This window comes from Xiphias gladius, chromosome 2, assembly GCF_016859285.1.
Source record: "Xiphias gladius isolate SHS-SW01 ecotype Sanya breed wild chromosome 2, ASM1685928v1, whole genome shotgun sequence".
NCBI lineage: Eukaryota > Metazoa > Chordata > Actinopteri > Istiophoriformes > Xiphiidae > Xiphias > Xiphias gladius.
The window spans coordinates 22,569,411-22,585,104 of record NC_053401.1 but is presented as its reverse complement, the minus strand read 5'-3'; the positions used below and the strand labels follow the sequence as shown (position 1 = coordinate 22,585,104).

General features: G+C 38.1%; 4 gene segments (V, D, J or C); all 4 read left to right on the top strand.

Moving 5' to 3' along the window:
- Positions 1-2,655: 2,655 nt before the first annotated feature.
- Positions 2,656-3,094, top strand: LOC120802461 (the record flags this gene model as incomplete). The annotated part of the segment is given in 2 exon segments: positions 2,656-2,704; positions 2,793-3,094. Coding segments are annotated over 2 exon segments (351 nt in total), but the record flags the coding sequence as incomplete, so codon positions are not given.
- A 3,589-nt stretch (positions 3,095-6,683) lies between these two features.
- On the top strand, positions 6,684-7,131 carry LOC120802456. The segment is given in 2 exon segments: positions 6,684-6,732; positions 6,821-7,131. Coding segments are annotated over 2 exon segments (360 nt in total).
- A 3,441-nt stretch (positions 7,132-10,572) lies between these two features.
- On the top strand, positions 10,573-11,214 carry LOC120800245. The segment is given in 2 exon segments: positions 10,573-10,621; positions 10,710-11,214. Coding segments are annotated over 2 exon segments (366 nt in total).
- A 2,003-nt stretch (positions 11,215-13,217) lies between these two features.
- LOC120801931 lies at positions 13,218-13,671 on the top strand. The segment is given in 2 exon segments: positions 13,218-13,288; positions 13,379-13,671. Coding segments are annotated over 2 exon segments (336 nt in total).
- The last annotated feature ends 2,023 nt before the right edge of the window (positions 13,672-15,694 follow it).

The following is a 15,694-nucleotide window of genomic DNA, read 5'->3' as shown; positions in this document are numbered from 1 at the left end:
TGAGGACAGATTGAGTTTCATGCGCATCATTTCTGTAACGGCCGTACGCTGCAGGTTAAGGAAGAAAAAAGAGGTCATTGGGTTTTGTTTAATTTACAGCAGCCCCAGCCTTTACAAACCTCTTTATTCTGATAGTAAGGTGGTATGTTGGCTCAGTGTCAAGCACTCTCACCTCACAGCAAGAATGTCTTGTGTATGTGTATGAGCTAATAGATGAAACATTAACTGAGATCCAGCTGAGGAGGAGTCAATGCAAAGCTCAGATGTCTTCCACATTCTACTTATCTGACTGCAGAGGACGACAGAGGACAGTGGACACGCAGTTTAACATGATGGACTACAGGACAGGGTCGAAAATATTTAATGAAATTCATTTGACACAGCGTTAATCACCGTTTGACATAATGTTACCATCTTAAATCATGTGAAGTTGTCTTTTTCATCTTGACAGGTGTTGATGCTCGGACTCTGACAGAATCTGAACCAGTGGTTACAAAGCCTGGACACAGGCAGATACTGTGTTCACCCTCAAGGGGCTTCTAGATCATGAGTCAAAATATAATCCTATTCTGTCTTAAATTGATGTTATTTTTAATAAAAATCAAACATTCATCATTGACTTACAAAAATAACCATTAAGCACATATAGCACATAAGAAAATGTCTGACTGAAACGGTCCCTTCCTCGCAAAACATCCAAGGACAGAAATACAACATTTACACATTTCAGCCACAATAATGTACAGTATATATTATTTGGTATGTAAAGTCAGTTACATTATGGCAGTGAAAAGCAGTTTCCTTAAAAAAAAAACACTAGAGGGCAGCAGTGTCAAGTTTATCTGGCACTGTAATTATGAGGAAACACTTGTCTCCGCTTATCTCATCGATCTTAACTCACTAACACTCAAACCCTGGACTGAACTAGAGATTTATATTCAAATCAAATTCTAACACCTGTACCTGTGAAAAACTGGTCAAACACAATGGAAAAAGGAGAAATGCTGAAACACTGATCAACGTCTTTATTGTTGGTGTCTCAGTCTGGTTCTTCACTCTCTCTCTCTCTCAGAGTCCAGCACTGATCTTCTTCTGAGCTTTAGTCTTTATGTCTCTTTACCTTTCAGCTCTGTCTCTCCAAAATCTCAGACTGGTCAAAATGCAAATTCGCACAATGATGCACAGTCCCCACCCATTCAGCCTGCTCAGCATATAGAGTATATTCTTCATTTCAGCCTTTGTAGTCGCAGACTCAGCCAAGTTTCCACCATGACAGTTGTGCTAAGTGTCCTCCTCTTGGCTCTCCTTTCAGGTGAGTGCAGTCGGTATCCAGCAGAGCAGGAGAGAAGGAGCTCCGGAGGTCTGCTGGCTTCCTGTCATCTAAACTCTGTGTCTTTTTCAGCTTCTAAGCCCCAGTCCCTCACCTCCTCAGAGCCAGTGGTCCACAGAGCAGGAGAATCGGTCCCTCTGTCCTGTAAAGTGGAAGGACTTGCTCTTTTTTGGACAGTTTATCCTGAAACATTTAATCATCTTACGGGAGCAGATCTTTAAATACCTTTGAATATGCCCATAGGCTAAGATGCCTCTTTCATTCCCAACACTTACACTGAATTTAAACAATCTGAGAAATCATGTAGTAGATTGTAATCTGCATTTTTATGCTTGTATAACCAACAACCCAGAAAAGCGGACACACACAAGCAGACACTCACAAACACACTCACACACACACACACACACACACACACACACACACACACACACACACACACACACACACACAAATCGGTCACGCCTTGTCCTGATTTTTCACCTTACTTAATTCAGAGTTCCCTGACACTCTTTTTGCATTTGTTGAGTTGTCTTGACAAGAGTCAGAATCATTTAATTCTTGTTCTCGTCAGGAGTCTTGAGCAGTTATGATGTCAGCCATTAATAAGGCTACGGTTTTTCAGTGTTTTTGGTTGAATAGATTCATTGTTTGATCATTTCCTAAACAAATATGTCAATAAAAATAAAACTTTAACAATGATGTATGACAATATAACCATAAACGCTTAATGCAAAAATGACCAGATCACAGTGAAGGCAGTGGTTTCTCTTATTTCATTTATTCAGGTGATATTGTTCTTTGCCACCTTTGCTCAGTCACAGCTGCCTTTGTTGCCCTTTGCCAGCAAGTTTTACTCCATAACCCATGTTTCTCTTTGTATGATAATCTTTCAGTATGTATGTTGCAGTCCTCTGACATTTTCTGTTACTGACAGTTATATTAACGTGTCAAAATCTTCTTCTTTTTAATGTGGCATGTATCAAAATATGAGTTGGTACTGTAGAAGTATGCCTGGAGAGAGGCCTGGAGTTAGACAAGGCCTCTGAGAAGCGGTTGACAATCCTGGGACAGTATGTGTGTTGGGACAAACATCTCACACATTTTAATGTTCCTCATTCAAAACAATATAGTCACAAATGAACTTGAAATGAACTGGCCTGTGTAGACTAATCATTGCATCCCCAGTTTCACCAAACAACAACTGATTATATCCTGTCATTTCCTCCCTCTGAGGAGGAGTCAATGCAAAACTCAGATGTCTCCCACCTCTACTTAACTGACGGCAGAGAGGACGACAGAGGACAGTGGACACACAGTTTAACATGATGGACTACAGGACAGGGCTGCTGCTTTTAACTCTCTGCTGGGCAGGTGAAGAGTTTCACTGATGCTGATCTTAAATAATTTCTATTTGAGTTTCTTTCTTAAAACATATTATGTTTCCTTTTCATCTTGACAGGTGTCGATGCTCAGACTCTGACAGAATCTGAACCAGTGGTTAAAAGGCCTGGAGAATCCCACAAACTGACGTGTACAGCCTCTGGATTCACATTCAGCAGCTACTGGATGCATTGGATCAGACAGGCTCCTGGAAAAGGACTGGAGTGGATTGCTCGTATCAGTAGCAGTGGTAGCAGCACTGACTACTCTCAGTCAGTCCAAGGCCGGTTTACCATCTCCAGAGACAACAGCAGACAGCAGCTGTATCTGCAGATGAACAGTCTGAGCACTGAAGATTCTGCTGTTTATTATTGTGCTCGAGACTCACAGTGACTGGAGTTGGTTCAGCAGCTGTACAAAAACCTACTGTCCTCATCTTTACCACAATTATCTCACATGATTAATGTCCATAGTTCAAGTAGCTCAAGAAAATGATAGAATAAAGTTACACCAAACACTTTGGGAACCAATGATAGAAATATAAATAGAAAAATATTTTAAACAGAGATACAAATGTGGAAATCATATTATTAAAAAAGCATCTTCCTTAACAGAGCTTCATTAAAACGACTCCTCGACTGAGACAGTAGCTGAGCAATAAACAGTTTGTGTAGTTAATTGATTTTGCTGATTGTCTCACATGAGATTAACAAGTCTTTTTATTTGTCTTATTTTTCAGGAGATTGGAGTGCTGTTAAAATGACAGAATAAACATGATAGTGCAAAGACTGGAGTTTACAGAATAAATGGGGGTTCAAACTTGTTTCTGACGTATTCTCAATTAACTGTCCTTAACTATAATGTTTTTTCTTTTTCCTTCTTCTTCTCAAATTTGATTTAAAAATAGAGCAGTTTCTTACACATCATTAATAGATAAGTCAGCAGACATTTTGATCTTAAATACAACAATTATTATTTTGCATATCGTCACATAAGTTTCAGTTGCTAGGTAGTTAATTTCCTCCCAAGGCTCAGAGTTTCTCTGTATGTCTGCAGTCTCAAACACAATTTGAGAACTGAAACCTTCATAAGTTTAAAGAAATCCAGGCCTTCAACCAGCTGCAGCACATCAAGCAGCATTCAGTTAGATTAACTTGCTTTCAGTTAACTGCTGTTTTAAGTAACACGAAGCAAGAAACACACAAAATGTAAGAAATTCTTTTAAAATGTGATTATTACAAGTACAATCAATTGTAACAGAATATATGAATTCAACTATTTTAAATTTTAACAATAATTAAAAAGTCAACAGCATTGAAGACTTTATGCAAATCAGTTGAGGGAGTCCAATTATAGAAAAACAAATCTGCAGGATCCTTCAAAGCAAACATATAAAAATATAAAAAATAAAAAAATTATAGTTTTTCTATTTATTCAGATAAATCAATGCATTTACACGTCTTAAATCAGTATTTGTTAAGTGTTAAAATGGTGCTTTATTTTCTGTTATGCTGTTTCACTCTCTTGAATTTAACTTTAAAAGCAGAATGTGATGTAGGAGGAGCTCACTGTAAACAAATCCTAACAGGGATCCAGTTTACATCATATTTAAGGAGGATTCATGGATTTGAAGACGTAATAAACACACTGTCAACATGGCTGACAGAAAGCTGACACTCCTGGTGGTGGTTGTGTAGTTTCAATTGGTAATGAAAGGTCAGACCATAACATAGTCTGACCCAGCAGTTAAGTGACCTGGAGAATCCCTCAGACTCACCTGCACAACATCTGGGTTTAAGTTTGGAAGCTCTGAGTGGAACTGGATCAGACAGGCTCCTGATAATGGACTGGAGTGGACTGCTTATATAGACACTTATAGTTCTCCTAAGTATTACTCCCCGTCAGTCCAGGGTAGATTCTCCATCTCCAGAGACGACTCTAGCAGTAAAGTCTATCTACAGATGAACAGTCTGAAAACCGAGGACACAGCAGTATATTAATGTGCCAGAGAGACACAGTGAGAGACAGTAACAGGAGAGATAAGAAAAATACTTCCTCTATTTACCACCACAACAAGGAACATTCAGTTTTCTCCATATTACATTTACTGCAATGCTAATTTCAGACAATATGTTTTAGTATCACTGCAAGAATCCCAGCTATTATATCATATTATATTAATTCTGAGCACATTAATAACAATTATTTCAATCGATAGACTTAAATTTACGTAATGTTTTCATTTCAAACTGATCTCCAAAAATAAGGTTAGGCACATAAAAAAAATCCTGTGCTGAAAACAGAAATTCCAACAATTATTTGAACTGGTTGAGATTTTTTTTTCAATAAACTATTTAAATATAAATATCAGGCAGGTTTTAAGCCTCATTGAAAGACAATTAAAAGGGACATTGGAAAAACCTCCAGATGTTAATTACACAATAGCAGTTTTTGGAAAATAAATCCTACAAAGTTAATTCCAGACTCCAAACTGAACCAAAGATTTTCTTAAAACATTTAAGTGTTTTTATTCTTTATATTATAATATCAATACTAATAATGATAATAGGTTCCTTTATTTAGCTCCACATTGACTCACATTCATGTGACCATGATCTGCCAGGTCTCTGTGGAAACTCAGTAATCTTCCTTGTGACACAGGATGACAGAGATCAGTGGAAACGTAGTTTAACATGACGGACAATTGAACAGGGCTGCTGCTTAGATGGTCAATATTTGCCTATTCACAGATTTAGAGTTCTGTCTTCAGACATCTGCTAAAGTATAGCGAGTGACTCTTTTCTTTTTTGTCTTTTTTGTCATGTTTATTCACTATACACATGTGAGAAAGTGGTCAAACACACTGAAAAAAGGAGAAAAACTAAACATCTTCATCATCATCATTGTTGCTGTCTCAATCTGTTTTTAAGTATCTGTCTATTTAGACCATATATTGGAGTTCTACTTTAAACCTTTAGAGGGCAGTTAAAGCCTTTTTTTCTCTCTTTTTTTTTGGATGTACATCTTTTACGTACAAGTGCAAATCTCCAACCATCAACAGGAAACACAAGTCTTCATAATGTTCACATGATTTTGTTGTTCCTTTACTTTCTTGAAAGAAAAAAAATGTAATTATTCAACAATATTCAAATGAAATTTCCTCGTAAGGAAGTGAAGTATGTGTGTATGTCAGTGAGACTACAGAAAATAACATCAGTTCAGCTTCAACGTCAAACATGTTCTCTGTAGATCTGATACAGCTGCCGGCAGCTGGATCCTGTGAGGAGCTTTCAGTGGATTCACACTAATAAAAACCTTAGATTCACTGAATAGTCAGATGAATGATGGAGATAATGTTGATAATCTATTCCAGGCTTTCACATTTACATGTTTTTACTCAGTGTAAGTTATGTACACTTTAAAATTCCCTTTGTAGACTTCAACCAAGAATGTGTTACTTAACAAAATTAAATTTCAGCTATTATTTTTCAAAGAGTTTGTTTCATGAGCAAAAACAATTCCTACTTTGATTTAGGAAACTCTGACATGTATTAATTTAGAGTTGGCTTCAAAATGCTGCAAAACCTTTACTTTAATATTTGTTCCGTGTTGATTTTTCTTGTGTGTGCTGTACTTTTGGCTATATATTCTATTTTGGGGGAACTTTTTGAGACAAAAGTCTAATTTGAAGGGAAAAAAAATAACAAAAAAAACATTTAATGTTACAGAAACTTTGACGTCAGGAGATAATACAAGCTCAGAAAGAAAATTAAATTCAGATTTCATCAATCAAATTAATTTACTTGAATATAAGCTGTCCTTGTTCAACAGTAAGAAAAAAATGATTGCCAAGTCCTCTCCAACTCTTTCATTCCTGTGAGGAGGAGTCAATGCAAAACCCAGATGTCTCCCACCTCTACTTAACTGACTGCAGAGAGGACAACAGAGGACAGTGGACACACAGTTTAACATGATGGACTATAGGACCGGGCTGCTGCTTTTAACTGTCTGCTGGGCAGGTGAAGAGTTTCACTGATGCTGATCTTAAATAATTTCTATTTGAGTTTCTATCTTAATACATATGATGTTTCCTTTTAATCTTGACAGGTGTTGATGCTCAGACTCTGACAGAATCTGAACCAGTGGTTAAAAGGCCTGGAGAATCCCACAAACTGACCTGTACAGCCTCTGGATTCACATTCAGCAGCTCCTATATGGCCTGGATCAGACAGGCTCCTGGAAAAGGACTGGAGTGGATTGCTGCTGATTATGCTGGTAGCACCACTGCCTACTCTCAGTCAGTCCAAGGCCGGTTTACCATCTCCAGAGACAACAGCAGACAGCAGCTGTATCTGCAGATGAACAGTCTGAAGACTGAAGATTCTGCTGTTTATTATTGTGCTCGAGACTCACAGTGACTGGAGTTGGTTCAGCAGCTGTACAAAAACCTTCAGTACTTATATGCAAGATGTATATGCTGCAAAACAGGAAAAATAAAAAAATAAAAATTCAGCACTTAATAAGGAAGAACATGAACACACACGGATATCGACACACACAAACACATACACCGTCTCACAACACAACAATAATATTACCACTCAGATATCTGTGTCAGAGCTTAACTCCAGAAGTAAATGTTTTCTTTTCATGAAAAAAAATCATACACACATTATTAAAAAAAAAAGACTAAACCCAAACTTCATTTTCCATTCCATCCATCTGTCCATCAATTCAGTTTGTTGTTACAGACATTTGTTGTTGTGTCTGTGCTGGATGGTGTACTGGCATTCACTGGGGGAAACCTCCTGGACGGCTGATCATTCCAAGACATTTCCCCGGTGTTAACAGTATTTCAGATTGTGCAGTTAAACACACAAACATACACTAATACACTGTATCTGTTGCAGAGCTTCAAGCCATTTCTCTATATGTGTGTGCTACACAAGCGGTAGTTGTATTGTGATGAAGCAGAGAGATGGCAAATGAGGACAGATTGAGTTTCATGCGCATCATTTCTGTAACGGCCGTACGCTGCAGGTTAAGGAAGAAAAAAAGAGGTCATTGGGTTTTTTTTTAAATTTACAGCAGCCCCAGCCTTTACAAACCTCTTTATTCTGATAGTAAGGTGGTATGTTGGCTCAGTGTCAAGCACTCTCACCTCACAACAAGAACGTCTTGTGTATGTGTATGAGCTAATAGATGAAACATTAACTGAGATCCAGCTGAGGAGGAGTCAATACAAAACTCAGATGTCTTCCACCTCTACTTAACTGACCACAGAGAGGACGACAGAGGACAGTGGACACACAGTTTAACATGATGGACTACAGGACAGGGCTGCTGCTTTTAACTGTCTGCTGGGCAGGTGAAAATATTTAATGAACTTCATTTGACACAGCGTTAATCACCGTTTGACATAATGTTACCATCTTAAATCATGTGAAGTTGTCTTTTTCATCTTGACAGGTGTTGATGCTCAGACTCTGACAGAATCTGAACCAGTGGTTACAAAGCCTGGACACAGGCAGATACTGTGTTCACCCTCAAGGGGCTTCTAGATCATGAGTCAAAATATAATCCTATTCTGTCTTAAATTGATGTTATTTTTAATAAAAATTAAACATTCATCATTAACTTACCAAAATAACCATTAAGCACATATAGCATATAAGAAAATGTCTGACTGAAACGGTCCCTTCCTCGCAAAACATCCAAGGACAGATATACAACATTTACACATTTCAGCCACAATAATGTACAGTATATATTATTTGGCGTGTAAAGTCAGTTACATTATGGCAGTGAAAAGCAGTTTCCTTTTAAAAAAAACACTAGAGGGAAGCAGTGTCAAGTTTATGTGGCACTGTAACTATGAGGAAACACTTGTCTCCGCTTATCTCATCGATCTTAACTCACTAACACTCAAACCCTGGACTGAACTAGAGATTTATATTCAAATCAAATTCTAACAACTGTACCTGTGAAAAACTGGTCAAACACAATGGAAAAAGGAGAAATGCTGAAACACTGATCAACGTCTTTATTGTTGGTGTCTCAGTCTGGTTCTTCACTCTCTCTCTCTCTCAGAGTCCAGCACTGATCTTCTCCTAAGCTTTAGTCTTTATGTCTCTTTACCTTTCAGCTCTGTCTCTCCAAAATCTCAGACTGGTCAAAATGCAAATTCGCACAATGATGCACAGTCCCCACCCATTCAGCCTGCTCAGCATATAGAGTATATTCTTCATTTCAGCCTTTGTAGTCGCAGACTCAGCCAAGTTTCCACCATGACAGTTGTGCTAAGTGTCCTCCTCTTGGCTCTCCTTTCAGGTGAGTGCAGTCGGTATCCAGCAGAGCAGGAGAGAAGGAGCTCCGGAGGTCTGCTGGCTTCCTGTCATCTAAACTCTGTGTCTTTTTCAGCTTCTAAGCCCCAGTCCCTCACCTCCTCAGAGCCAGTGGTCCACAGAGCAGGAGAATCGGTCCCTCTGTCCTGTAAAGTGGAAGGACTTGCTCTTTTTTGGACAGTTTATCCTGAAACATTTAATCATCTTACGGGAGCAGATCTTTAAATACCTTTGAATATGCCCATAGGCTAAGATGCCTCTTTCATTCCCAACACTTACACTGAATTTAAACAATCTTAGAAATCATGTAGTAGATTGTACTCTGCATTTTTATGCACACACACACACACACACACACACACAAATCGGTCACGCCTTGTCCTGATTATTCACCTTACTGAATGTAGAGTTTCCTGACACTCTTTTTGCATTTGTTGACTTGTCTTGCTTTTTTTTTTTTCCCTGAGATTTGTGAATTCCCTGTTAAGGTGCCTGATAAAAGCCTGTTTACTTGTCTGCAGCCTGACTGACATAGAGCCTCCGATATTCTAACTCCACACTCATTGTGAATTATATCATTTAAAATAAATGCCACAAAAGCATTTTGTAGCGTTCAGACTTCACCACAACAACAGGTTATTCCTTTTTTATTGATTTGAGTTATTATTTGAGTTCGCAATCACTTCTGCAACAAAGCATCTGACATAATCAAGTGAAACACAGATAATGACAAGAGTCAGAATCATTTAATTCTTGTTCTCGTCAGGAGTCTTGAACAGTTATGATGTCAGCCATTAATAAGGCTGCGGTTTCAGTGTTTTTGGTTGAATAGATTCATTGTTTGTTCATTTCCTAAAGAAATACGTCAATAAAAGTAAAACTTTAACAATGATGTATGACAATATAACCATAAACGCTTAATGCAAAAATGACCAGATCACAGTGAAGGCAGTGGTTTCTCTTATTTCATTTATTCAGGTGATATTGTTCTTTGCCACCTTTGCTCAGTCACAGCTGCCTTTGTTGCCCTTTGCCAGCAAGTTTTACTCTATAACCCATGTTTCTCTTTGTATGATAATCTTTCAGTATGTATGTTGCAGTCCTCTGACATTTTCTGTTACTGGGAGTTATATTAACGTGTCAAAATATTCTTCTTTTTAATGTGGCATGTATTAAAATTGGAGTTGGTACTGTAGAAGTATGCCTGGAGAGAGGCCTGGAGTTAGACAAGGCCTCTGAGAAGCGGTTAACAATCCTGGGACAGTATGTGTGTTGGGACAAACATCTCACACATTTTAATGTGCCTCATTCAAAACAATATAGTCACAAATGAACTTGAAATGAACTGACCTGTGTAGACTAATCATTGCATCCCCAGTTTCACCAAACAACAACTGTTTAAATCCTGTCATTTCCTCCCTCTGAGGAGGAGTCAATGCAAAACTCAGATGTCTCCCACCTCTACTTAACTGACTGCAGAGAGGACGACAGAGGACAGTGGACACACAGTTTAACATGATGGACTATAGGACAGGGCTGCTGCTTTTAACTGTCTGCTGGGCAGGTGAAGAGTTTCACTGATGCTGATCTTAAATAATTTCTATTTGAGTTTCTATCTTAATACATATGATGTTTCCTTTTAATCTTGACAGGTGTTGATGCTCAGACTCTGACAGAATCTGAACCAGTGGTTAAAAGGCCTGGAGAATCCCACAAACTGACCTGTACAGCCTCTGGATTCACATTCAGCAGCTACTGGATGGCCTGGATCAGACAGGCTCCTGGAAAAGGACTGGAGTGGATTGCTGCTATCACTAGCGGTGGTGGTGGCAGCACTGACTACTCTCAGTCAGTTCAAGGCCGGTTTACCATCTCCAGAGACGACAGCAGACAGCAGCTGTATCTGCAGATGAACAGTCTGAAGACTGAAGATTCTGCTGTTTATTATTGTGCTCGAGACTCACAGTGACTGGAGTTGGTTCAGCAGCTGTACAAAAACCTACTGTCCTCATCTTTACCACAATTATCTCACATGATTAATGTCCATTGTTCAAGTAGCTCAAGAAAATGATAGAATAAAGTTACACCAGACACTTTGGGAACCAATGATAGAAATATTAATAGAAAAATATTTTTAAACAGAGATACAAATGTAGAAATCATATTATTAAATAGGCATCTTGCTTAACAGAGCTTCATTAAAACGACTCCTCGACTGAGACAGTAGCTGAGCAATAAACAGTTTGTGTAGTTAAAAGATTTTGCTGTTTGTCTCACATGAGATTAACAAGTCTTTTTATTTGTCTTATTGTACAGGAGATTGTAGTGCTGTTAAAATGACAAAATAAATATAGTCAGCATAAATATTTTTTCTTAAATTACAACAATTATTATTTTGCATATCGTCACATAAGTTTCAATTCCTAGGCGTTAATTTCCTCCCAAGGCTCAGAGTTTCTCTGTATGTCTGCAGTCTCAAACACAATTTGAGAACTGAAACCTTCAGAAGTTAAAGAAAATCCAGGCCTTCAACCAGCTGCAGCACATCAAGCAGCGTTCATTTAGATTAACTTGCTTTCAGTTAACTGCTGTTTTAAGTAACACGAAGAAAGAAACACACAAAATGTAAGAAATTCTTTTAAAATGTGATGATTAGAAGTACAATCAATTGTAACAGAATATCTGAATTCAACTATTTTAAAATTTAACAATAATTAAAAAAGTCAACATCAGTGAAGACTTTATGCAAATCAGTTGAGGGAGTCCAGTTATACAAAAAAAAATCTGCAGGATCCTTCAATGCAAACATGTAAAAAAATAAAAATTCAAAAATTATAGTTTTTCTATTCATTCAGATAAATCAATGCATTTACACGTCTTAAATCAGAATTTGTTATTTGTTAAAATGGTGCTTTATTTTCTGTTATGCTGTTTCAGTCTCTTGAATTTAACTTTAAAAGCAGAATGTGATGTAGGTGGAGCTCACTATAAACAAATCCTAACAGGGATCCAGTTTACATCATATTTAAGGAGGATTCATGGATTTGAAGACATAATAAACACACTGTCAACATGGCTGACAGAAAGCTGACACTCCTGGTGGTGGTTGTGTAGTTTCCATTGGTACTGAAGGTCAGACCATAACATAGTCTGACCCAGCAGTTAAAAGACCTGGAGAATCCCACAGACTCACCTGCACAACATCTGGGTTTAAGTTTGGAAGCTCTGAGTGGAACTGGATCAGACAGGCTCCTGATAATGGACTGGAGTGGACTGCTTATATAGACACTTATAGTTCTCCTATGTATTACTCCCCATCAGTCCAGGGTAGATTCTCCATCTCCAGAGACGACTCCAGCAGTAAAGTCTATATGCAGATCAACAGTTTGAAAACCGAGGACACAGCAGTGTATTAATGTGCCAGAGAGACACAGTGAGAGACAGTAACAGGAGCGATAAGAAAACGACTTCCGCTATTTACCACCATAACTAGGAACATTCATTTTTCTCCGTATTACATTTATTGCAATGCTAATTTCAGACAATAATTTTTAGTATCCCTGCAAGAATCCCTGCTAATATAACATATTATATTAATTCTAAGCATATTAATAACAATTATTTCAATCAATAGACTTAAATTTATGTAATGTTTTCATTTCAAACTGATCTCCAAAAATAACTTTAGGCACATAAAAAACATCCTGTGCTGAAAACAGAAATTCCAACAATTATTGAACTGGTTGAGATGTTTTTTTTAATTACAGGAATTTGAGTGAGTCATGAAATGACTCTCAGTAAACTATTTGAATATAAATATCAGGCATGTTTTAAGCCTCATTGAAAGACAATTAAAACGGACATTGGAAAAACCTCCAGATGATAATTACACAATAGCAGTTTTTGGAAAATAAATCCTACAAAGTTAATTCCAGACTCCAAACTGAACCAAAGATTTTCTTAAAACATTTAAGTTTTTTTATTCCTTATATTATAATAACAATAATAATCATTATAATAGGTTCCTTTATTTAGCTCCACATTGACCCACATTCATGTGACCATGATCTGTCAGGTCTCTATGCAAATTTGATACTCTTCCTTGTGACGCAGTTATAAAGACTTCACATTAGACTGTGATGTTAAAGAGGATCAGAAGCTCACAGCACGTCAGTTTCACCATAAACCATGTTCTTTGTAACTTTGCTGCTGCTGTTGGCAGCTGGATCCTGTGAGTCTCTCTGGATATGTCATATTGAACGGTTCTTCTTTTGTAGTATAACTTGATCATTTTCTACAAAACATTTTATTTTTTCAACAGGTGCGAAGTGTGAACAGTTGACACAACCAGCCTCTGTGACTGTGCAGCCAGGTCAACGTCTGACCATCACCTGTCAGGTCTCTTATTCTGTTGACAACTACTACACAGCTTGGATCAGACAGCCTGCAGGGAAGGGACTGGAGTGGATTAGTAGTGACACAGACGTCAAAGATTCGCTAAAGAACAAGTGCAGTATCGACTTTGACTCTTCCAGCAACACAGTGACTCTAAACGGACAGAATGTGCAGCCTGAAGACACTGCTGTGTATTACTGTGCCAGAGACCCACAATAACACAAACCATCAGTGGACCTGAACAAAAACCCCTCAGTGCCTGAACCATGGTAACATGAAGCCACTAGAGGAGGAGCCGTCAGACCACAAATGATTAAAGACAAGTTCAGTCAGAAAAACAGTCTTTCCATCTCTCCATCTTACCATCATTAGTGGGTCACAGTAATTTCTGCTTTTCAAGTGAAGGGTTATTTTTATGTGTTTTTATATATTATCTTGTAATGAGACTAAAAGAAAGTGGCTTGTGGTGCTTATTACAATCAGGCGCTGGTACTAAACAGAGGTGTTATTCTGCAAAGAATGCACCCAAAGATATATGGTTGTTTATATCTGATAAGCAACCCCTTATCTGGAGGCGGCGTGACAGTGTGAGAAACTCTCATGGGGTGCTTTGAAGTGTCTTGTCTTTTATTACCTGTTTTCTACAGATAAGCCATTAAATGGGGAGAGTCAAGCATGTCCAGAGTGGAATGTCCGTACGAGGGAGGCACATAACTGAGGAGCAATGGAGGTCTCAGCCAATAAGAAGATGACCATGCCGACAATGTTATTTATGATGTTTAAACCTAATATCTGCTGGACCAGGGAGAGAATAGTCACTCAGACTTCTTGAACTGATGTGAATGCTGTATGCTTGTCAGGGATGCATAGTCTGGTCCAGAGCTCTGTAAGCAACCTCAATCTTTAAGACTTTGCTGTATCTTAATAAATAGATGTGAATTTAACTTTTTGCGTCCTGCATACTTCACTAAACGAATGCACGGGTCCTGATGTTTTGAAGGATGGACTCAACACAAGAATGAAATTCAACTAGCAACAAGTCATCTTTTAAAATGAACCCAGCTGTATTTTTTTTTTTGCATTTTCTCTACAGTTACTCTGTAAGATTCAAGTGAGAGTTTAAAATGTAATCACAGCAGCATTACTATAACTCACATTCCCTGAATTTCAGTAACATTTTATATTGTGATGATGATGAACATGTAATGTTGAAGGCGAAAGTTCTTACAAATTCTTTAGATACAGTAACGCCCTCAGTCTGGCAAAAGAAAACGAAATGACTGGATTTTTTTTTGAGAGAGAGAGAGCACTGAACTACGTTGTTTATCACAGATTAGAAAAGTACAATGTTCAAGAGTTCATTTTTATGTAGTTATTAATATTCATGGTGAAAAAGACAATTCTTCTTTTCTTCAATGTCCAACCTCTGATTCAAAATCATGTTGGACCAGTCTCCCTCTGAGGTAATACGACCTGGAGAAGCAGTGAAGACTCCATAGATCCTACCTGGGTTTTACATGACAAGCAAAACAATGCACTTGATAATACAGAGACCAGGGAAAGCTCTTGGGTGGATTAAACGGAGGAACACAGGTTCAAACTCTGCTGTCTATGGCAGCGCCTTTCAAAGTCCTTCCATCATGACTGTAGATGAGTCCAGCATCAGTCAGTACCTCCAGGTCAAGAGTCTGACAGCAGAAGATTCTGGTCTCTACTTCCGTGCTTGACAAAGTGACTGAAGACAGTGGAGCAGCCGCACAAAAAAACTCCACTGTAAACAAGTCGCAATGTGACCTCAGTGACATCTGGGTTTCCTCACCACCTGCCAAGGCACGTTGATAATGTCAGTTTTGAAAAGAGAAAGAAGCTGAAAAACATTTGATCAGAAGGCAAACTTGGCTGGATCAGAAGATAATTACAGGGGTGAAATATCCACAATCTAAAATATATTTTTTAAAATACACATGGCTGCAGTTTTAATACTGACAGACATTTTGCAGAAAAAAAACTCAAATATTTGTTCTGAAAAAACCTTGAACACCTGACTTAAGGGGTTGACTCAAAGATGTTAATTCACCTATTCACAAAATGTCTGGAGTCCAGACCTGTGAGGAGGAGTCAATGCAAAGCTCAGATGTCTTCCACATTCTACTTAACTGACTGCAGAGAGGACGACAGAGGACAGTGGACACACAGTTCAACATGATGGACTATAGGACAGGGCTGCTGCTTTTAACTGTTC